Raw genomic sequence first — 23,619 nt, 5'->3', positions numbered from 1 at the left:
ATGAAATCTACTTCTATACATAAACATAATAAAATCTTTCAACACCCGGTAACTTTTTTTCCCCTCTGTACACAAATATTAAGATAAATAATAAAAACAATAGATATTATATACAATGTAAAAGATCAAATGTAAATAATGTAAAAAAATAAAATAAAATATGTAGATCAACAAAAGGCTTGTTTGAACAGAAAAGATTTTAACTGTTTTTTAAAAGAATCCACAGAGTCAAGCAAACGTAATTGATGTGGTAAACTGTTCTACAGGCTTGGTGCAACTGACTGAAAGGCTGTCCCCTTTTGTCTTCAGTCGTGTACGGGGAACAACTAACAGACTCTGAGTCTGTGAGCGGAGATGACAAGCAGCAGTGTATTTTATAAGAAGCTTGGATAAATAATCTGGGGCCTGGCCATTTAGTGCTCTGTATGTTAAAACAAGAATTTTAAAGCAAATTCTAAACTGTATTGGGAGCCAATGTAAAGAATATAAGATGGGAGTGATGTGAACACGCTTGGTAGAGCGAGTTAGTTGTCTGGCTGCTTCGTTTTGTATTGCCTGGAGGCGACAGAGAGATGATTTATCCAAGCTAGTAAACAGGGAATTACAGTAATCTAAGTGTGATGACACAAATGCATGAATGAGTTTTTCCAGTTCAGCTGAGGAAACCACATGTCGCAGTTTAGAGATGTTTCTTAAATGATAGAAACAGGAACGAGAAAAATATTTTACATGAGAGTCAAGGCCCAAAGAAGAGTCGAATATTACTCCAAGACTGTGAATATTTTACTTGACAGACTGTGCAGTGAGAATTCAGTCAAAGCATTTAACTGAGATGTGAAAAAACTAAGCTGAACTCTACATCTTGTTGTGGTCTCCTGTGGCTTTAGGTGCTGACATGCCTTCCATCTGTTCTCCTGCATTTTCATTTACAACCGTAAAATATCTCCACATGGTGCTCCTCTCTCTCTCTGCACCCCAAATGCGTCTTCCGAGCGCATCTGAGTCACGTGACCGCACAGTAACAAATCCCAGCAGGGCAAAAAGAAGGGGGCGGAGCAAAGTGAGTCTGCCGCATAAGAAGCGGTGTTTTCACAGACAGAGCTGCTTTTTCATCCAAAGGGAGTAAAGTTCTAAATTTAGAGGAGAGGGACGAACTAAAGCATCGATCATAAACCACTACCACCGTTTGGATCGATATCTGCATCGATCTGCCCACCCTTGTCTCCTGGATCGTAGCCGAGATCAGCGTGAACCACGTGGGTCTCTGCTCCCTGATCTGTTTCCTGTGTTTGGAAAGAGTTGCAGCTTCATCGCGGAGTTTCTCTCGGTTTGTGGGCTCATCTAAAGGTAAGCACCGAGCTAACTTTACTGTGAGTTCAGTTCATGTTGAGTTTAGCTCCTGAATGAGGTCTTCTGCTGCTCTCCTCGGTGTCTGTTCACAGTTTATTGTGAACACGTTGAGAGAAGAGTGAGAGAGTGTTTGGAGAAAAACACCAACTAATCATTAGCTCAGCATGCTGGGAGAAGTTGGAGCAGAAAAGTCTTTTCATTGTCCCTGCAGCTGTTTTTCTGCCTGCACCAAACCTCTACAGCCTGATTTCTATTTGAAGTGATAACAGGAAATGGCGGCGCGGCAGTAGCACGCAGCGGCCACTCCGGAGCCAAAACTGGTGCTGCATTGTTTATTGTTTACGTTTTTGTGTGTAGCGTGCTTATTTTGCACTATGTATGGATAACGTCGCAACTGGTGTCGGTGTTCGTGCATACAACAGCCAGACACTTTTCAACCTAAATAACCTAGTTGACGACATCCAGGAGGGGCTGCGGGAAACGCTGCGTGAACTCGGCTTGCTCCGCGAACCAGGCCTCGAAGCCTCGGCGTTGCCTGATGCCGGCGGACGGAGGTGGAGACATCGGAAGCGTTGCGCGAGGAAGCGGAAGCGCGGCAAGCGGGCGGGAGTCTGTGCTAGGCTAAAAACAAACCCTAGCCGGCCGGTGTTCCAGATCTACTGGCGTTTAGATCAACTGGCGTTGGTCGAACAGATGTGTGGCAGACTTGCGTTTCAGGAGCTGCTACCGACAAACCAGCAAAAAAACGCCAAATGTGTCACCTGTGACACTTGTGAGTAGGGCTGGGCCATATTATACCGTTCACGGTAATACCGGTATAATGTTAGGCAACGATAGGAAAATGAAATATCGCGATAGAATGGGAGTAAAACGCGCATGCGCAGTGCCTTTGTTTTCATACGCACATGGCCGATTGTTGAGTGAAACAGATGAACCAGAATTGGTTTGTAAAAATGGTGCAACTTCAGTGATGTGGAACTGGTTTGGTGTTTGTCCGTCAGATACACGACAAAGCACATTTTTTTGCAGAACATGCAAGCGGCCGTTGTTATTGTCATATTTGTCGGACTAAGATGCTCTTAAATCTGGGAGTAATCTGGGTCCTAAACTCCGTATAAAAAACTAAACTCCGGTCAAACAACACTGCAGCATCACTTAGAGTTAAAAACTGTCTAAATTCTTTCATCTTTAATAAAACGATCAGCATTGCTGCTTTACCAGGTGTAACTATAAAGTTTAACTTCCAGGCATCCATGAAAACAAAAGTTATTACATTTAACGGAGTTAGAAGTTAGCAGGAAGCTAGCGGAAGTTAGCTCGCTAGTTTCGCTAGTTACCTAAGCATGATATTGCATGTTCTGACTGAGAGATTTCTGAAAAAAATCAAACGTACAGCTCTGCTATCACTTCCAACATAAATGAAGACAGGAAACTAAACAGCAGTGACGTTTGTAGGGTTACTGAAGTTGGGCTAGCTGGTATATAATGATGTGCTACGTGATCGCTAGCGACACAGCTATGTTAGCATAACATAAACAGTGAAGCTGGAGGACGAACACTAACACTTTTCCACTTATAAAAGTTAACGTGAAGATTCTTCATGGTTAGAGACAAATGCAATCGCATGGCAGGATACTGTAAACGGACCAAACTTCAGTCAGGAGAACAACTGAGATAATCCATCCACAATACGAGGTTAGTCATTAATATACTGCAACAACATGGGAATAGAGCAGCTGCCAGAGAATTCAACATTAATGAATCAATGGTACAGAAGTGGAGGAAGCAAGAAGAATGAGTTTAATAAAGTTTGATTTATCTGACTGCTTTGTTTCGCTTAATGTGCCTTATAATCCTGTGCACCTTATGGTCCGAAAAATGCATACTGCACACTGCAGTTTAATGTTGCAAAGCACCTCTTTTTAACTTCAGTGGATATTATACATGGTTATGCTCAGGATATGTCAGCCCATTTCTACTGGAAATGCCTTTTGGTTAAACTTTCAGCAAGGAATTTGCATTTGCACTGTTACATTTTTATAAAGCTTTAATGTACATAAAAACCAGCTTCTTGTTTAAGTGAAAATAAATGGAAGGTTGTCTTTTTGCGCTAGTAATGTTGTGGAGTTGTATTTTGTCTCGCATCAATTATATCGTCGGTTATATCGTTATCGCAAATTTTCAAATATATATCGTGATAAATATTTTTGGCCATATCGCCCTGCTCTACTTGTGAGGTTGTCTCAAACACACTCCGTCAGTCTTGATGCTGTTGAACAACAAAATGTTTAAAAATGTGGCGAGTTCACCTGGTGATATCCTCATGCGCGACGCGATCGCGAAAACAGCAAACAAGTAACACCACGCCGTTGTTGTTCACAGGACACAAAGAATAAACGATCGGGAGACTCTTGTCGTCGTTATCGTTCCCCTCGCACGGTTTATTCCTCCGAATTCAGCGTTTTTGCTTCACAACTACAGCGTGCTGTTTACTTTGTGCACTAACATGGAGTCGAGTCAACCAGCGCCACCTCTGGCCAAGTGCCACAGCCTACAGCCAGATCAACCTGTGACACACATCTGCACCACGTTTGAATTCGTGTCATGCACATTTGTACCTTTCAATTGTCTGTTTGTGCGTCATGCAAACAAACCTTTGAAATGAATGAAATGATATCATATATTTATTATCAGCCTACATTTGTACAAAATGCCAAATGACATACACATAAGAATCACCATCCTGATATCAATACTTTTGCCCATACGAAAAATGTCGTGAACACACTAATATTTCACCAGTGTTGTAACATCACATGTCGTTAGCGTAGTCTGTCTGTGTCTGCCCTCTGCAAACAAACATGTTAGAGTTGGTTGTGATATACAGTCTGCATAAGTGTGGTCAATCTAATAAACATTTGTAAGGAGATGGCAGTTACTGTGAATGTACAGCAGGTGATTAGTAATAAACAGTCAGACAATGACCCTGACAATCTCATTCAATCTTGCAGATTGCACCTTCTGTGGAAAGTGGTACCACACGGTGTGTGTGGACTTCCCTTGTGCAGAAGGCGACTACAAATGTTGTGGGTGCTAAATAAACAGAAAAAAGTGATCCCTGTTGTCTTTGCTTACTGATTGTTTTTAGTGTTGACAATCCACATTGCTGGCATTGCATCTTTCAACATGTTTGTGGGCAGATTTGGATGTACCAGGGGTAAGTGCAGCCACTCAGCCTCTACTCACTGTGATCATAGCAGCAGGTGCAGATGTGTCACAAGTTAATCTAGTAGTGGGCTATGGTCATGTGTTAGTGGTGGGAACAGTCATATCCACTCACTCTCACTGGCTGTTTATTACTAATCACTGTGTAACTGCTGTGAATTCACAGTAACTGCCGTCTCCTTACAAATGTTCATTAGATTAACCACACTTATACAGACTGTATATAACTCCAGCCATGTTGATGAATTGCCTATATTGGCTGGAAATATTCATTTTCAGGGAAAAGACACAGACAGACTATGCTAGCGACATGTGATGTTACAACACTAATGAAATATTGATGTGTCATATTTGTCCAAGGCGTATTTCATTGTTATGGAAAAAGAGAATATCAAAATCATGATGACCAATTGGAGTGGTGATTTCTATGACTTTGTGTATATAATTTGGAATTTTGTACAAATGTAGGCTGATAATAAATATATGATATCATTTCATTCTTTTCAAAGGTTTATTTGCATGACGCACAAACAGACACAATTGAAAGGTACAAATGTGCATGACACGAATTCAAACGTGGTGCAGATGTGTGTCACAGGTTGATCTGGCTGTAGGCTGTGGCACTTGGCCAGAGGTGGCGCTGGTTGACTCGACTCCATGTTAGTGCACAAAGTAAACAGCACGCTGTAGTTGTGAAGCAAAAACGCTGAATTCGGAGAAATAAACCGTGCGAGGGGAACGATGACGACGACAAGAGTCTCCCGATCGTTTACTCTTTGTGTCCTGTGAACAACAACGGCGTGGTGTTACTTGTTTGCTGTTTTCGCGATCGCGTCGCGCATGAGGATATCACCAGGTAAACTCGCCACATTTTTAAGCATTTTGTTGTTCAACAGCATCAAGACTGACGGAGTGTGTTTGAGACAACCTCACAAGTGTCACAGATGACACATTTGGCGTTTTTTTGCTAGTTTGTCGGTAGCAGCTCCTGAAACGCAAGACTGACACACATCTGTTCGACCAACGCCAGTTGATCTAAACGCCAGTAGATCTGGAACACCGGCTCTACCGTCCATCATCTTATCCAACGTCTGCTCCCTGGATAACAAACTGGATTACATCCGACTCCAGCAGGCCACACAGCGTGAGATTAGAGACTGCTGTGTCTTTGTTTTCACGGAAACATGGCTCAGCGAAAGAGTACCGGACGCCGCTATTCAGCTAAACGGGCTGGCCTCGTTTCGCGCCGACAGAAATGCAGCTCTGTGCGGTAAGACTCGCGGTGGCGGCTTGTGTGTTTACATCAACGAGAAATGGTGCAAGAACTCTGTGCTAGTCTCTAGTTATTGCTCATCGCTGGTGGAGTTTGTGACTGTTAGATGCAGACCTTTTTACTTACCACGGGAATTCACCACTGTTTTCATTATCGGAGTGTACATTCCACCTAGCGCTAATGCTAAGGAAGCGCTATGGGAATTGTATACAAAGATCAGTGAACTGCAAAATACACACCCGGATGGACTGTTTATTGTTGCTGGGGACTTCAACCATGCAAATCTCAAGTCAGTGCTTCCTAGATTCCATCAGTATGTGGACTTTGCAACGAGGGGAGAAAACACGCTGGATCTTGTTTACACAAACATCCCCGGCGCATATCGGGCAGAGCCCCGCCCCCACCTCGGCTACTCAGACCACATCTCTGTTATGCTAATTCCAGCATACAGACCACTCGTCAGGCGATCAAAACCGGTTCTGAAGCAGGTGAAAACCTGGCCAGCAGGAGCCATCTCTGCTCTTCAGGACTGTTTTGAGAGCACTGACTGGAACATGTTTAGAGAGGCTGCAACTTACGGCGACTTCACTGACTTGGAGGAGTACACATCATCAGTGTCCAGCTATATCAACAAGTGCACCGATGACGTCACTGTCTCCAAGATCATCATCTCACGACCCAACCAGAAACCGTGGATTACTGCGGAAGTGCGTGCACTTCTAAGGACCCGAGACTCTGCCTTCAAAGAGGGAGATAAGGTGGCGCTTAGAAGAGCGAGGGCTGAACTTTCTCGGGCCATCAGAGAGGCGAAGCGCGCACACGCCCAGAGAATCCACAACCACTTTAAGGACAGCGGCGACACACGACGCATGTGGCAGGGCTTACAAGCCATCGCTAACTACAGGACGACACCACCTGCCTGTGACAGTGACGGCTCCCTCCCAGATGTGCTTAACAACTTCTATGCTCGGTTCGACAGGCAGAACGACGTGGCGGCGAGGAAGACCACCCCTCCTCCGAACGACCAGGTCCTGTGTCTCACTACAGCTGAGGTGAGGAAAACTCTACGCAGAGTCAATCCACGTAAAGCTGCTGGACCAGACAACATCCCAGGCAGAGTGCTCAGAGAATGTGCTGATCAGCTGGCAAATGTTCTCACCGACATCTTCAACATCTCTCTGAGCAGTGCCGTTGTCCCCACGTGCTTCAAGGCCACCACCATCGTCCCCGTGCCCAAGAAGTCTTCTGTGTCCTGTCTCAATGACTACCGCCCTATCGCACCCACCATCATGAAGTGCTTCGAACGGCTCGTCATGAGACACATCAAGACCCTGCTGCCCCCCTCACTGGACCCAATGCAATTTGCATACCGCCATAACCGCTCAACGGACGACACCATCTCCACTGCACTCCATCTTGCCCTGACACACTTGGACAAGAAGGACTCACACGTCCGAATGCTGTACATAGATTTCAGCTCAGCATTTAACACGATCATCCCCCAACAACTGATCGGAAAGCTGAGCCTGTTAGGCCTGAACACCTCCCTCTGCAACTGGATCCTGGACTTTCTGACCGGAAGGCCTCAGTCAGTACGGATCGGGAACTGCACCTCCAGCACCACCACACTGAGCACTGGGGCCCCACAAGGCTGTGTGCTCAGTCCTCTGCTGTTCACACTGCTGACTCATGACTGTGTAGCAACACACAGTTCAAATCACATCATTAAATTCGCTGATGACACGACCGTGGTGGGTCTCATTAGCAAGAACGACGAGTCAGCGTACAGAGAGGAAGTGCAGAGACTAACGGACTGGTGTAAGGACAACAACCTGTCTCTGAATGTTGACAAGACAAAAGAGATGGTTGTTGACTTTAGGAGGACACGAGGCGACCACTCACCGCTGAGCATCAACGGCTCCTCTGTGGAGATCGTTGACAGCACCAAATTCCTGGGTGTACACCTGGAGAAGGACCTCGGCTGGTCCCTCAACACCAGCTCCCTGCACAAGAAAGCCCAACAGCGTCTCTTCTTTCTGAGAAGACTGAGAAAGGCCCGGCTTCCACCACCGATCCTGACCACCTTCTATAGAGGAACTATTGAGAGCATCCTGAGCGGCTGCATCACTGTCTGGTTTGGGAGCTGTGCCATATCAGACCGCAAGACCCTACAGCGGATAGTGGGAACAGCAGAGAAGATCATCGGGGTCTCTCTACCCTCTATTGAGGACATCTACACCACACGCTGCATTCGCAAAGCCACCAGCATTGTGGCTGATCGGACACACCCCTCTCACACACTCTTTACACTCCTGCCATCTGGAAAAAGGTACCGAAGCATTCGGGCACGCACATCCAGACTGTGCAACAGCTTTTTTCCACAAGCCATCCGTCTCCTCAGCAAAAAGGGACTGACTGATAAACACGCGCACACACACACATACACTAACATTATCACTCAGCTTAACTCAAATACCTCAAAACATTGAGACTGGACTGACTAACCAACACAAAGCGCAAACACACTGACCTACACCACCAAACCATCGCACACACCAACCTGTAAATGCTCTTTTGCACAATATTATTACTAGATATATTATATATTATTTTTTTTTTTTGCACTAACTTGTCTTGTAGCACCTTGGTTCCTGGAGGAACGTCGTTTCGCCTCACTGTGTATTTTTAAACTGTATATGGTTGAAGTGACAATAAAGTTGAACTTGGAACTTGGATGAGAGCGATCTGCTGCAGTATCAGGATCACAATAAACTTTATTGTCCAGCTGCTCTGGATGAACACATGACAGGAAGTGGTTTTCTTTTTTTTTAATTAGCAAAAGAAAAACACCAACTAATCATTGGCTCAGCACGCTGGGAGAAGTTGAGCATTTGCTGGCAGAAAGTTGGAGTAGAAAAGTCTTTTCACTGATAGAAGCTCATTGATCAATGGTCATGAGTACCTTTCACGAAGAGTTTGGGGAATGGCTGGAGAATTTGCATATTAATGGTCAAGGAACTGACCTCCCAGCCCATTGTTCCTTCAGTGGTGCTAGTTTCAGTCATTATGTAGGTGGAGCTGGGGGCCTGAAGGAGTTGAAAGTGTGGGGTGGGGGAGTAACAGGTCTGTCCCTGTTTGTGGAAACCACAGGAGGAGCTGTTCAGGCTGTTGCTGGGTGTGAATTGTTGATGGAGTCTTTAAACTTGTAGTTGCTGTTTTCCAGACTGAAGCAGAGTCGTTAGCTGAAAACTGGTTTTAGAGGTTCATTCAGGACACCTTCTCAGGCTCTTACAGCCTTACCTGTATCATAACAAAATGTATAAACCCCAATCCACCTTTAACATGGTCCTTCTCCCAAACCTTCAAATAGGACTTTCTGGCCCTGTCATAGTAAAGGGCTGCTTAGAATATTAGAGCCAATGTCACAAAGTTCCTCCTGAAGTATAAGTGAGTGAGAGAGTTTCCTCACTTTGCAGCACAACACGTCTCACAAGATTTCTACAAGCAATCAGAGTGAAATTTGTACTTTGTGTTGTCAGATGAACATATGAGACACTTTGACTCTTCAGTGCAGTGTGGAGCCTAACAAAGATCTGTTTTGTGTCCCAGCTGATCAGCAGGAGGAGAAGAGTCTGACGGAGCAGCAGAGGAACATTTTCAGCCATCTGGACTCAGCTGAGTCACTACAGAGGAAACAATGAGCTCAACACAGGTGTGTGTGTGTGTGTGTGTGTGCGTGTGCGCTATAGATAATCTCTATAGCACACTCGGACCACCCATAAAGGGTTAATGGAGGGAGTTCAGTTTGTTCCACGACTGCATTTCACTCACTGCCTGTGTTTGTTTCTCTGTCACTGCAGGACCAACGTGGACCAAGAAGTCAGCGCTCTCAGGAGGCCGACAAACCTCACAGAAGAAAGGGAGAGAGAAAATACAGTTGTGACGAGTGTGGGAAGGATTTTACCGTTAAAGCTTCCCTAAAAATGCATCAGGTCATCCACACTGGAGAGAGACCATTCAGCTGTGGAGACTGTGGAAAGTCTTTTACCGAGTCTGGAACCTTTAAAAAACACCAACTCATCCACACTGGAGAGAGACCATTCAGCTGTGGAGACTGTGGAAAGTCTTTTACCCAGTCTGGACACTTAAAAACACACCAACTCATCCACACTGGAGAGAGACCGTTCAGCTGTGGAGACTGTGGAAAGTCTTTTACCGAGTCTGGAAACTTTAAAAAACACCAACTCATCCACACTGGAGAGAGACCATACAGCTGTGATCAGTGTGGCAGAGCTTTTACTCAGAGTAGCAGCTTACAGAGTCATCTAGTTACCCACTCTGGGATTAAAGCATACAGCTGTGACGTTTGTGGAAAAACCTTCAGCCTGAAACGGAGCCGAAATACACACCTACGCATTCACACCAGACATGATGTGTACTGCTGTAGTCAGTGTGGTAAACTATGTTTAACAGGCACACAGTTACAACGCCACATGTTTACCCACTCTGAGGAGAGACCTTATAAATGTGACTTGTGTGACAAGACTTTTAAATCTCCACGTTACCTGAAAGCACACCAAAAGATCCACACAAGAAAGACTCTACAAGTGCAGTTACTGTGAGGTATGTATCTATATTTTTATCTTGTCAACCCAACTGTTTGAAACAACTTGTATTAGCATGTTAGCAATTTTACTGCATGGAAAAACACCTCTGAGTGATTATTCAGACTCTAATCACAGGTTTTTAGTGATAGTGTTTAAGAATTGTATTATTGTTATTGTAGCATTAAACTAGTATTAATTTAATGGTTTTACTCTTATTGTTTTTATAGCAATTTAAATTGAGCCGAGTGTGATAATGTAAACAGTAAAATGTAATTGGACTTTGGCAGAGATGCTCTTTATTTCAGGCAACGTTCAGGGTGAAAATGTTGAAGGACTGACTTACACTGTGTTTGTGTCTTTGTTTAGAAGCAGAGCGACACAGATGGATCCAGTTCTCAACCCTGTCATCGCTGTGGGAAAGACTTTTTTGCGACCTTTGCGGAAAAACTTTCAGTCATCAAAAGACCCTAAAAATACATCAACGTAGACACACTGGAGACAAACTGAACTACTGTAAAGAATGTGGGAGAAGCTTCACCACTTCAACGGACTTCAAACAATATGAATGAAAATGTGCCTCGTTACATTTTAAGCTTTCTAAACTGTTCTACTGTAGTGTTCATGTTGAGTGGTTAGCTTTGTTCCAGCAGTTGAATCAAAAATCTGTTTCCTGTTATCATGTTTTTAATGAATGCATCGATCCATGTTTTCTGCAGTTTTTTTTTCAGCTTGTTTGTGATATGAGATCCTGCAACAGTTAAACCAAAATTTTACATGTTAAATAAAGAAATGGTTTACTGACAAAGAGTTTGAGCCGTGATGTCATTTCCTGTATATCAGAGCAACACCTGAAGTTACCAATGTTTAAAGTCATAGTCAAATTATGTGTCAGCATGACCTTGTGAAAACTGCTTGGCGCTGCTTCACTATGTTATCTGCTAACTGTTAGGGCGTAGAAGGACGAAACTCCCAGGATGACCAGTGCCAGGACCTTCCTGATGCAGAGAGTTGTGTGTGGGGGGGATAAAGGAGAAGCTGAGGCATCCCAAAGTTAAAGCTGGCATAACTGAACCTTAATGTTTGATGTGTGTTGTGGTTCTCCTGCGCGCAGTAATTAATAGCTTGAACACAGCAGAGCTTGATATAAAGACCTGGGTGACAACTAGCTTTCTGCCGCTGATTATACGTGGCCCTAAAATACCTAGAAATGTGGTGTCTAACCAGATACTTGCTCTGGATTGCATTACCTTGGCCTCCAGTAACACCTTGGAGTAATATTTGACCAGGACATTAAAGAAATATTTAGGGCTGTGTGATCGGCCGAGTTGGAAAAAGCAGGAGTCACAGGAATTATTAGAAAAACAGGGTTTTTATTCATTTAACCCAAAAATTATATTTACCAAAGTAATTAATGTTGAGCTCATAAAAAAGGTCAAAGAAACAAAACTGAACTCGGGCAAAGAACTGCAAACTTAACAAACCAAATGACTGCACAAAGAAATATAACTGACCTAAACATGATGATAGGTTTGTAACATAAACCTATTCGCTGGAACGTTAAGGACAATCTGCTACGCAGCAAAAGCAAGACTCAAGGCACCAAAGTTCTCTGGTTACTCATGCAGGAGGGAGACCTGGCTGGAGCCAAGCGTCGTTCCACCACTTGACCACTGTCAGACTCTCAGCCAGGTTTCCTCACAGCACTCCTTTTATTGTGGTTACATGAATATGCATAGGGTCATTAACATATAACATCTTACATAGGTATACATGTGAACAAAGAATACTGTGTGTGTGTGTGTGTGTGTGTGTGTGTGTGTGTGTGTGGGGACTGCTGATCAAAGGGTCAAACATCCTTGGTCAGGAAGAGGGTAGCCTCCCCCTCACCCTAGATGGTTCATCCTAGATAACACGGTGAGGAAGTCCTGCAGTTCATCTAAACAAAGAGCACCTAGACTAGAACAGACGTAGCTACGTTAATCCTACCATAAAACAATAAGACACGGTATGACCTCTCATGCTCCCAAAGTGCTGTCTAATACACACAAAGTTTGCAGACTATCAAGGATCAAAACCTCTACCAATCTACAACTAATTACAAAACTCTAAGCATATATAAGTAAATATTTCTAAGCATAAATGACAATCAACAATACAAATCTAACATTTCCCCCCTTTTTGACCTTTATGCCTGAAAAGTTCCCAGGTATGAATACCTCATGTCTGACAGTTTCAATGCAAACCTTTTTATACTCAGCATATGTCAAATCACCCTAAATTACTGAAAGGTACACAGTTTAATAAATGTATTAGCAGTTACCCCATTCATTGAGCTCATCTCATGGCAAACTGCATCTTACGAGCAACCAAAGAAATTGTTAATTTAATAGTGAAACTAAAAAAGTAACATTTTCAAAAACATCTCAACTTGGTGGTGCTTCCTCCGGGTGTGCACATCACATGTCTCTCTGCAGAGTGGTTTGAGTTCTGCAGGGCGTCATGAATGTCTCTTCCAGTTGTTTCCGTCACTGTCCATAGGACCAGAGTCCAAATGTATGTAGAATAGACATTCAAACATACTAGTTGGTTTTGTGGTTCGTCAACATGGGTCTCAGCTATTTCCAAGCTGCAGACCTCTCAGCACTCTAGTTTTATGGCCTCTTACCAGCCCCCATCACCTGACTTCAGACCTTCGTCTTGTGAGGGGGATATTTATGACTCCTTAATTGTCCACGCTCTGCAGAAAAAGCTCTCTGTGGAAAGGGTGCTGGGTTCCGTCATCTTACTGCTGTTATGATCCCAGCAGCCTTCAGAGTGTCATCGTATGCACAGTACAGTGGCACAGCGTTAGGTGATGTTCATAGGAAACTGCTGTTATCACCACCATAGCTTCTGGTTCCTGTGCTTTCACAGAATCATGATGTCATCCTCGAACTCCTTCTGCGCTGTCGATGGAGCTTGGCACGCTCCCCTCATCCCACGAGTTTTCATGTTCCAACGCTGCTGAAGGTTTAAGGCAGAGCACGTCGTACACCTTAGTTGTCTTCCTCAGCGTCAATATTGAATCTTTCATTTTATTTAAAATCTTGCTGTGGGAAGTCTCCTCTTGATTTCCTGGAAGCTTAGTAGCACAGCTCTCTGTGTGATGTCTGCTGTGCTGAAGATGATCTCTGATCCTCCTGAAGCCTCTCTCCCATCTTGTGGACGATCCTCTCCTCTATTTTGCAGGCAGTTTCATGGTCCTTGCTGTGGCTCCAAGGTCTGATTTCATGATGGGCCCCAACCAGCTTGACCTTTGACCTCAACCACTGCCTGGCTGTCAGCTATGCCTGGAATGGTTCACGCTTCTCACTGGGCCTCTGAAGATTTCTCAGGAGATTACTGCTGCACCTGTATTTCCTTGCTAAGAAGAAAAACTTCTATTTGGAGAGCATGTCAACAATCATCAAACCACATTCTTTAGTTCAGTGAACTTTACTTATAGGCCATCAAAGCCTCATCTGAACATGGATGCACCACTTGCATAGGTTTAATATTTGTAAATAAACGGCTAATCACACAAATCACTGCAACAATAATAAAAAACATTGTTTAATGTTAATCCTTGGACCCCTCCTCTTGACGCATGGACACACCCATGCGTCAACTCACCAAACCTGGATTCCAGTCTTAAAGAAAAAGATTAGCTAGATCATATCCCAGGCAACATCAGGGCATCTCCTCCCCTGGAGCAGCACCACCCTGGACCTATAATCCTGCAATGAAAATGTTAGTGTGCTTTGCATATTAAGTTTGCTTAACACCTGGCTCTCCCAGGAGCCTGCATACACACCATCATGGCCTGGAAAACAAAATCTGGAAGTAAAATCAAACTCCATACCTGTAAACAATTGTATCATAAGGACAAGAAGCATTCAACATCAGCAAGACAAGTGTCATGTGCAGGTTTTCTCAAATCAGTAAACTACAATTATTTTCATAAGTCGCCTCAGACATGGATCATCCCATGTACTCAGGCAACATTAATGTAATCGGTGACTGCTCTTAAGCAAAGTCACTCCACTTATATATTACTATGGGCTCAAAAGTGGCCAGCTAATGAGCCCATATCAAACTATCCCAGAAACACTGTATCTCTTATTTGTTTTACTCATGTCACTTGTCCGTTTCAGCTGAATCTTCCACAGCATTCTCAAAGAAATTAACATTAGCAATACACATTGACTGTAGTCAGACAGAGGTCAGACACAGGTCAACAGGTTCCAGAGGTGCCATAAAAACACCATAAAGTCAACCCTAGCTGTGGAAAGAAGTAACACCAGTTCTCAACACAGGAAATTTCACACAGGTTATTCACATTATCAAAGTAACCTTCACATTTTCCCATCAACACAATGCAACAGCATCACCACTCATAACCTGTAAACACAGTTTTCCTCACACATAAACCCAGAAATCCTGTAGTAGGAAAAAACATCAACCAGTTGTCCTGGCATAAATCGCATCATCAATTCACATGAAGAACTGGCATGCTGTAAGAAAAGAAAATGCAAATATTAGCGCTTGCGCAGGCGTATGCATACTTTGTCACAGATATCTCTGTGAGCAACTCAAGCCTATGAATAACACACCTGATAAATGCACAGACACAGAAAATGGCATTTAAAAGGTTAAATCATCATGCAACCTCGAGTGTTGCTGTCATCTTTCTGCTCCTGTAAAAGGAAACACATAGGTTCATCTGGATTTCCTCGTTGAATCCTTTTTGGGGGGGACTCTCATTTCCTAATTGTCCCAAATAAGTGGCTTTCTCCTGAACCCATTTTAAATGTGGAGAAACTCACTTGCAACAATTTTCTTGACGACGTGTAACGCTTTTAATTCCCGACTTGCAGATCTGCTCAAAGAAAAGAAATTCACAAGCAAAAATCAGTGCTTGTTCAAAAATGAAAAATAAAAAATAACAGAGATTATCAAACCAAACTCTCAGTGCACTGTGAAAGTATCAAAATAAAAAGGCCTTGTTAAGTCATGACACAAGCTCCTCATCTCAGGAGGGTAAATCATACCATTAGCATGGTTTATCATACCATCATACTAATCGGCAGGCTCAACTTCACAACAAAAGAAAAATCATCAGCTAGATTCACTCCAAATCAACCATCAGCTGCACAACACACAACATAACCCTAATGTCATATTAGCTATGAGTTTAATCACCCGGTCTGTGCTCTTCACTCATTTAAGCCACAGATCTATTTTATTCAATTTTTCCTTTTTCCCTTCATCATAAAACATGTGACATGCTGTCATGCACTTCACAAAACAGTCTGTTCTGACGTATTCAGAGTTGTGTATCTAAATACAGGATTCACTCGCACATCAAAGCAGGAAACTCAGTGTTTTAGAGTCTCTACTCAACACACAACAAACTCCAACACATCTCATTCACTCATACTAGAATTCAGTCACCTTTCATTAATCTAAAACCGATCAACTAATTTGCATATCAGCTATTAACCCACTAAGTTGACAGGACGACAGAAAAGCATGTTCAAAATAGTATCACAAAAGACAATTTCCCTCATACAGTAAATTACTTATGCTGCCTCAATCAAGCAGGAAGCTTCTCCCAATTTACCATTTTAACAACTAAATTTATTGTCTGATCACTGGTTGGTCAAACCAGGATCTTTTTTTTTTTTTTTTCCCACAAAAGTTAAATTGTTGTCCTGCAACTTGTAGAGTCAATTTTTTTTCTTTAGGATAAATTCAGTATTTGATAACAAGTGTCTGCTAAATTGACACTATTGTAACACTGATGAAAGATAACAAGCTAATTTTCATTGCATGGGTTTGTGTTATTAGGCAGGTCTAATGCATGTCTGTGGAGCTGCATCTCCAGCAGAGCATGTTCTTAAAGCTGCCTTTCCTACACATTTCTCTGCTATTATTTAATCATTTCTTAACTAATGTGCTATGAGTCTTCATGAGTCATTTTGTGTTTGGAATTGTTAGTAGGGTTAATGCATGTTCTGCTTGTGTGTGTGTGATTTTGTATATGTTTCTATTTTCGCAATGTTTCAGACTCCGTCTCAATTTTCCAACTTAAGCAGTCAGTTTTCTTTTCCCCAGGTTTGCTAACCCAAATTTTGATTTCCCACATTAAATAATTCCTATGTCTTCTCACTCTGTTGTCCTCTCACTCTTCAACAGTCCCGGCAGTTCTCCTTCAGCTTTGTCCTGTCTAGTAGCTGAAGTGCTGCTGCTGCCTTCTTGGGCGACTTCTTAGCAGCTGCTGCCGATTTCTTGGCTTTGGCCGCGGCGGGCTTCTTGGCTTTGCTCTCAGTAGCCTTGTTCATCTTGAAGGATCCGGAGGTCCTGGTGCCCTTGGTCTGCACCAGAGTGCCCTTCGCCACCAGGCTCTTGATGGCGGTCTTGACACGGGCCTTGTTCTTGTCCACATCGTAGCCTCCGGCAGCCAGAGCCTTCTTGAGAGCGGCCACAGACAGGCCGTTGCGCTCCTTGGAAGCGGCCACGGCTTTCACAATCAGCTCGCCCACGCTGAGGCCGACCTTCTTGGGCTTGGAAGTCATCGTCTTCTTCTTCTTGGCCTGAACCTCGGCGCAGGGCGTGTTTATGATGGAGCCTTTCCCACCACAGCGCTGGCACGTTGAACGCATCATGAAGGGTCCATTTCTTTCATGTCGCTAGCCGCATGTGGCTTGCCCGAGTCACTCAGTCCTTTTTGAGCATTTCAACATGCTGCCGCCGCAGACCCTGGCCTCAGATCCAGCAAGTTTAGCGCGCTGATCTCCAAAAAAGTCCCGAAGGCCAGAAAGACATCAAATAAGTGTCTCGTGCTGAGAACTCAAACAAAAACTCCTCTTCACGCTGCCATCTTGCTCGCCCCTCCGTGAAATTCAACCAATCAGACAGGAAGATGGGTTTGCTTTCTTCTTCTGCTGCTGTTTATCCACATTGCTGCTGCTTTGCTGGGACTTTTTGTGCTCAGGACTTGCTGCTGTCTCTTTATCATGTTATTGCTTTGGAGCTGCATTCCTTATCTTCAGAGAGGAGTGAGCTCGCTTGTGAGGTTGAGAAACACATGGCACTGTAAATAAGTCAGCCAGAAACTTGGCCTGCATGTTTCCAATGATGTTAAACTATAACTTTCTTCCGACTGTTGCATGTGGAAAATTGATACAGGTCTGCTTTTCACCTGAAAGTGACAAACTAAAACATGTTCATTATTATCATCACTGCTTAATCAACACACATCTCTCTCTCTCTCTCTCTCTCTCTCTCTCTGTCTGTGTTTGTGTGAACAATCCTTTCTTAAAAGCAGAAAATGACATTGTAGTTGTTTTTCGGCTGATCAACACAAAACCTTTTTCCTATGATTATTTCTCTTCGTCTACAATGTAGTAATTTGTCTCTTTTTCACTCTTTTTTTTTTTTTCTTCACAATAGCTGGTGGTCTGCAAAATCACCGCTCTCACTCACAATCAGAGGCAATCACTTTTGCACAGTGCACAAAAACACTGTGATGTCAGACACATTCACACTCACTTTTTCATCTGCATAAATCATATGGCTGGAGATATGTGCCATGGTGATCCATAAGCATGATCACCAGTTTATTTAATTATTTTTAATCCAACAAAACAAATAAACAAAAACATGATGCTGATGCTACACACACACACGAGTCAAGGTGCAGAAAAACTGCTCATGGAAACGCTGCACACTCTCTGTTTCCCTCTCTTTGAGTAGTTCTCAGACAGCTCTTGATCTGATAATGTGTAGCTTGCTCATCAGCTCAAAAAACAAAAACAAAACTGCAACGCGACATCACACAGTAGTTGCATGCTCTGCCCACAGTGGCAAAGTCTTACACTTACATATTCAACACAGCTTCTCCATCATGTATTTTTAGATGTTTCATACAGGGTTGAGCATATTAGTTGTTTTCACAGATGTGCTCTATATCTCAACAATGGCTCATAATAAGACGACAGTCTTCCACACAGGTCAAGTGCCTCTATGCACTTCATGAGTTTAAATATTTATCTATATCACTTCACCTCACATGTCATTGTACTGAATTTAAGCAACCACAAGCTTAATGTAGATTACTTTTAACAACTATCCACCTCAATTAAATCTATGGTCTGGCACACAGGCTGCTGTCGATCAGGGCAAGCTAAAGAATAAACATTGTGTCAGCAAGGGGTGGGGGGAAAGCCATTCACCAGAGCATATCTTAAGTGCTGCTGATGTGGGCTGGCCTTCTCCACAGCTCTCCAAGGCTGGTGTGTTTTCTGAAAACTTCTAACATTTGAATCTCTTCCATTCATAAGCCTGCGATTAACCGCACGGCTCAGGTCCGCGTGACCGCGCTCGCGTGAACCCGCGCAGCTGTGGAGCCGTCGCTCTCTCTCTTTTTTACATAAATACTTTGTGCTGCCAGGAGCAAAGTCCAGCACAAACGTCTGTCTCCCTCCGACTCACTCTTGGTTGCTTAGAAACCCATGATAACAACAACAGTCGGTGTCACAGACCACATGTTCTGCTCCGCACACACAACAACAACAACAACGACGACGACAATGACAACAACACAAAATAGGCCTACTGTCCAGCACAATCTGGACCCCGCGGAACTTCTCAACACCCCACTGAGCGGTGGAGAACTCACTACAGTACCCCACACAGCGGTCTGTATTTCGCCCCACTAAGACGGCGAACCAAAAAAAGTTCGAACTGCGCAACTCTGCGACTTAATGCTTCTGTACAAAAAACCCCACTGAGCGGCCTTGTACATCGCCCCACTTAGACGGCGAATTTTAGCCCCACTGAGCGGCCACGGGCAACACCCCACTGAGCGGTGAAGACGTAATTGTAGCTATAAACTCTTTTTTTTTTTTTTTTTTTTCTTACTTGGAGTTGCTTATTGCGTGTAGCATCAGTCCCGAATCCCATCAATCGCCATCCATCGAGGAGAAAAAAAACAGACGGCTAATCCACCGGCCCGATGACGAATTCTCACGCCTCAGGACTTTGTTGCAGGACCTCTATAAGTCCTGGCTGACGTCAGTCTTTCGGTGTGTCTCTTTTCCCCTCGGTGAACGTCGACTCCAGGGATCCGGCTCTCGAAGGACCAATTAATGATAGGTTTGTAACATAAACCTATTCGCTGGAACGTTAAGGACAATCTGCTACGCAGCAAAAGCAAGACTCAAGGCACCAAAGTTCTCTGGTTACTCATGCAGGAGGGAGACCTGGCTGGAGCCAAGCGTCGTTCCACCACTTGACCACTGTCAGACTCTCAGCCAGGTTTCCTCACAGCACTCCTTTTATTGTGGTTACATGAATATGCATAGGGTCATTAACATATAACATCTTACATAGGTATACATGTGAACAAAGAATACTGTGTGTGTGTGTGTGTGTGTGTGTGTGTGTGTGTGTGTGTGTGTGTGTGTGTGTGTGTGTGTGTGTGTGTGGGGACTGCTGATCAAAGGGTCAAACATCCTTGGTCAGGAAGAGGGTAGCCTCCCCCTCACCCTAGATGGTTCATCCTAGATAACACGGTGAGGAAGTCCTGCAGTTCATCTAAACAAAGAGCACCTAGACTAGAACAGACGTAGCTACGTTAATCCTACCATAAAACAATAAGACACGGTATGACCTCTCATGCTCCCAAAGTGCTGTCTAATACACACAAAGTTTGCAGACTATCAAGGATCAAAACCTCTACCAATCTACAACTAATTACAAAACTCTAAGCATATATAAGTAAATATTTCTAAGCATAAATGACAATCAACAATACAAATCTAACACATGAACTGACACAGAAGGGTATATATAAAGTCTGATCAGACCACTATGACACACGAGGAGTAACTAAACAAAACACAATTGTAAACAACAAACATGGCAGTACAGTCTGGTTTGTCTTTATCCTGTTTTCCTTCTCTCACCCCAACCGGTCGCAGCAGATGGCCCCGCCCCTCCCTGAGCCTGGTTCTGCCGGAGGGTTCTTCCTGTTAAAAGGGAGTTTTTCCTTCCCACTGTCACCAAAGTGCTTGCTCATGGGGGGTCATATGATTGTTGGGCTTTTCTCTGTATCTACTGTACAATATTAAGTGCCTTGAGGCAACTTTTGTTGTGATTTGGCGCTATATAGATAAAAATTGAATTGAATTGGTTCTTTAGTAGGTCTAGAGGGGTTAAACTGCGTCCTCACATCTGCTTCATGAATATGAAGGGCTGTAGTGGGAGAAGGTGGTTTGAAATCCTCATAGGTGTGAAGTGAGGAGGGGGCTCCTGTGGGTGAAGTCTTTGATAGCATCGATGGCTCTGTTGTGGGGGGAGCGGGGAAGGTGGGGGGATGAGTGACTAAAGTGTCTCTATTGTTGGGGAAGTCTCTATTGAGGTGTGAAAGCTGCTTGATGGATCATCAAACCGACAGTAAAAGTCGTTGTGGGTGTTGGCCAACAGCAAGTCGTCAGTGGGGTGGGGCTGTGTGCTTCCTGAAGTGAAAATCTGGCATTTAAACATAAATAGGAAAAACTCGCTCACAGCTGACTAATGAACATTTGCATGCATGCTTAAGAACTGCATTGACCCCATTTCACCCAAGGTTTAAAATTCTGCCTGCAAATGTCAGAGGTGTACTCGTCTGTGTCCATATTTTCTCCAGCATACGGGGGATTCCCATCATAATGAGTCTTTTGGTAAGAGGTGATAAAGAACCTAATCAAAAATTTTTATCCAAATTCCCTCCATCTTTGTGAGGTAGTGCATTTCCATTGTTGTTTCCATATTTGAGTCCATTCATCCTGTGTTATGCACACTCCTCCCTCCTTCTCCCATAATATCTTATTTGTAAAAATGTATACAAAGAGGAAATGTGTTTTTTGTTGACTTCGCCACTATATGCCTTTTTGAGCGTTGCTATCAAATCTACATTAGTGTCGCCACTCTAATTGTCGTCTTTATATAGTGCCTTATTTGCAAGTATCGGCATGAATCCTGTCTTTCCAGATTGTATTTTTGTTTCAATGTATCAACACTAATTAAATTCCCAACTTTAATCAGACTATCAAATGTAGGTAATCCTTTAGCAGACCAACTTTCAAGACGTGAGTCCAATTTATTTGGGGTAACGTCACAGACATAAGCATATCCTTTAAATAATGCCAAGTCTTGTTCTAGCTTAAATTCAAAAATATATATTGTTAATTAAATGTTAAAAACTAGAAAAGGTTGCATTTCCTGCGAAAATGCAGTGTAGTGGAATCTGATGAAAACGGCAGGAAAATCACCCTTTTAACAGGAAAGCAGAGCTCTCAAAGAACCAGGCTCAGGGAGGGGCGACCATCTGCCACAACCGGGCAGGGGTGAGAGAAGGAAGACAAGACAACAGACATGCTGTGGAAGGGAACCAGAGATTAATAACAAGTATGATTCAATGCAGAGAGGTCTATTAACACATAGTGAGTGAGAAAGGTGACTGAGGAAGAAATACTCAACACATCATGGGAAATTCCCCTGCTGCCTACACCTAATGCAGCATAAATAAGGAAGAATTCGGAGCCACCTGATCCAGCCCTAACTGTATGTTTTATCAAAAGGGAATGTTTCAAGCCTAATCTTAAAATTAGAGATAGTGTCTTCCTCACCAATCCCAACTAATAAGCTGGTTCCGTGGTAGAGGGCCCTGAAAACTCAAGGCTCTTCCTCCCATTCTACTTTTAAATACTCAAGGAACAAGAAGTAAGCCCTGTCAGTACTCTTGCTGCAGCATTTTGGATTAACTGAAGGCGTCTAAGCAAGTTTTTAGGACATCTTGATAATAGCAAATTACAGTAGTCCAGTCTAGAAGTAATAAATTAATGAACAGCATCACTCTGAGACGGGATATTTTGAGATGTTTAGAGATATTGCGCATATGAAATAAAGCAGCTCTACATATTTGTATAATGTCCTGGTCAAATATTACTCCAAGATTCTGACAGTGATACTGGAGGCCACGGTAATTCCATCCAGAGCAAGTATCTGGTTAGATATTATATTTCTAGGAATTCCAGGGCCACGTACAATCAGCAGCAGAAAGTTAGACATCACCCAGGTCTTTATATCTTTAAAACATTTCAGCAATTTAATTAATTGGTGTGTGTTACCTGGTTTTATGGATAGACAAAGCTCACTGTCATCTGCATAGCATCTACTGCAGGGGTCCCCAATCTCAGTCCAGTGTCCCTGCAGGTTTTAGATCGCACCCTGGGTCAACACACCTGTATCACATGATTAGCTCATTACCAGGCCTCTGGAAAACTACGGCTGTGTCCCAATCAAGAGACCGCTCGCTTGAAGTACGCGCACTACGTGTACTACATATGGTGCGTACTATAAGAACGAGAAGTGCGGAAGTGAGAGGCTTGTGAAATGGGACGGTCTAGCCTTCGTCGCGCTGTTCAGGTTGCCTAGCAACCATGATACTAACCACGAGAAACGTTACATACAGCTTTGTTTGACAGAAATGAAGGAGAAAAATGTTTTGTTGGTCATTCGTTTTAGTCATGACATCACTCTGATTAGTTGAGTATCTGAGGCTGAGACCACGGGACTGTAAAACATGATTGTTGGGCTTCATTTCTGTGCTAACAATTAGTTAATGTTGTTGAGACTAAAAGCATCTCACTGTGGTAATGTAAATATAATATAGTCAATATTATATGTGTTGTCAGATCATTATGAGATAGATAGATAGATAGATAGATAGATAGATAGATAGATAGATAGATAGATAGATAGATAGATAGATAGATAGATAGATAGATAGATAGATAGATAGATAGATAGATAGATAGATAGATAGATTTTGAGGGCTGCATTTCGAGCAGCCTTTAAATTGGGACAGCCTTCATCGCGTCGCTGTGAAGAAGTCTAGTCTAGAAATAATAAATGCATGAAGTAGATTTTCAGCGTCAGGATATTTTGCGATGTTTGGGCCAAGGTAGCCACCCAGAGCTGGTTAGATAACATATTTCTAGAATTTTAAGGGCAAACTACAATCAGCAGCAGAAAGTTAAAGATATAAAGACCTGGGTGATGTCTAAGACATTTCAGCAATTTAATTAATTGGTGTGT

The 23,619-nt window shown here is 43.2% G+C and overlaps 1 protein-coding gene and 1 pseudogene across 4 annotated transcripts; one reads left to right on the top strand and one right to left on the bottom strand.

Moving 5' to 3' along the window:
* The first annotated feature begins 974 nt into the window (after window positions 1-974).
* LOC113029502 (uncharacterized) lies at window positions 975-11,260 on the top strand. Of its 3 annotated transcripts, XM_080306755.1 has the most exons (4): window positions 975-1,347; window positions 9,458-9,560; window positions 9,709-10,471; window positions 10,822-11,260. In XM_080306755.1, the coding sequence occupies exons 2-3, from the start codon at window positions 9,546-9,548 to the stop codon at window positions 10,468-10,470; spliced, it is 777 nt and encodes a 258-aa protein (XP_080162881.1). In that variant the 5' UTR covers window positions 975-1,347; window positions 9,458-9,545; the 3' UTR covers window position 10,471; window positions 10,822-11,260. The 3 variants fall into 3 exon arrangements, with proteins under 3 accessions (XP_080162881.1, XP_026036179.2, XP_080162882.1); XM_026180394.2 differs by lacking the exon at window positions 9,458-9,560; XM_080306756.1 differs by lacking the exon at window positions 975-1,347 and having other exon boundaries at window positions 8,826-9,560; window positions 10,825-11,260.
* Window positions 11,261-12,064: 804 nt separating this feature from the next.
* On the bottom strand, window positions 12,065-20,298 carry LOC113011584 (histone H1 pseudogene; annotated as a pseudogene). Its single transcript, XR_013911517.1, has one exon. The product of XR_013911517.1 is annotated as a histone H1 pseudogene (transcript).
* Window positions 20,299-23,619: the final 3,321 nt, after the last annotated feature.

This window comes from Astatotilapia calliptera, chromosome 9, assembly GCF_964374335.1.
Source record: "Astatotilapia calliptera chromosome 9, fAstCal68.1, whole genome shotgun sequence".
In the NCBI taxonomy this organism is placed as follows: Eukaryota; Metazoa; Chordata; class Actinopteri; order Cichliformes; family Cichlidae; genus Astatotilapia; species Astatotilapia calliptera.
This window is presented reverse-complemented; position numbering and strand designations above follow the sequence as displayed.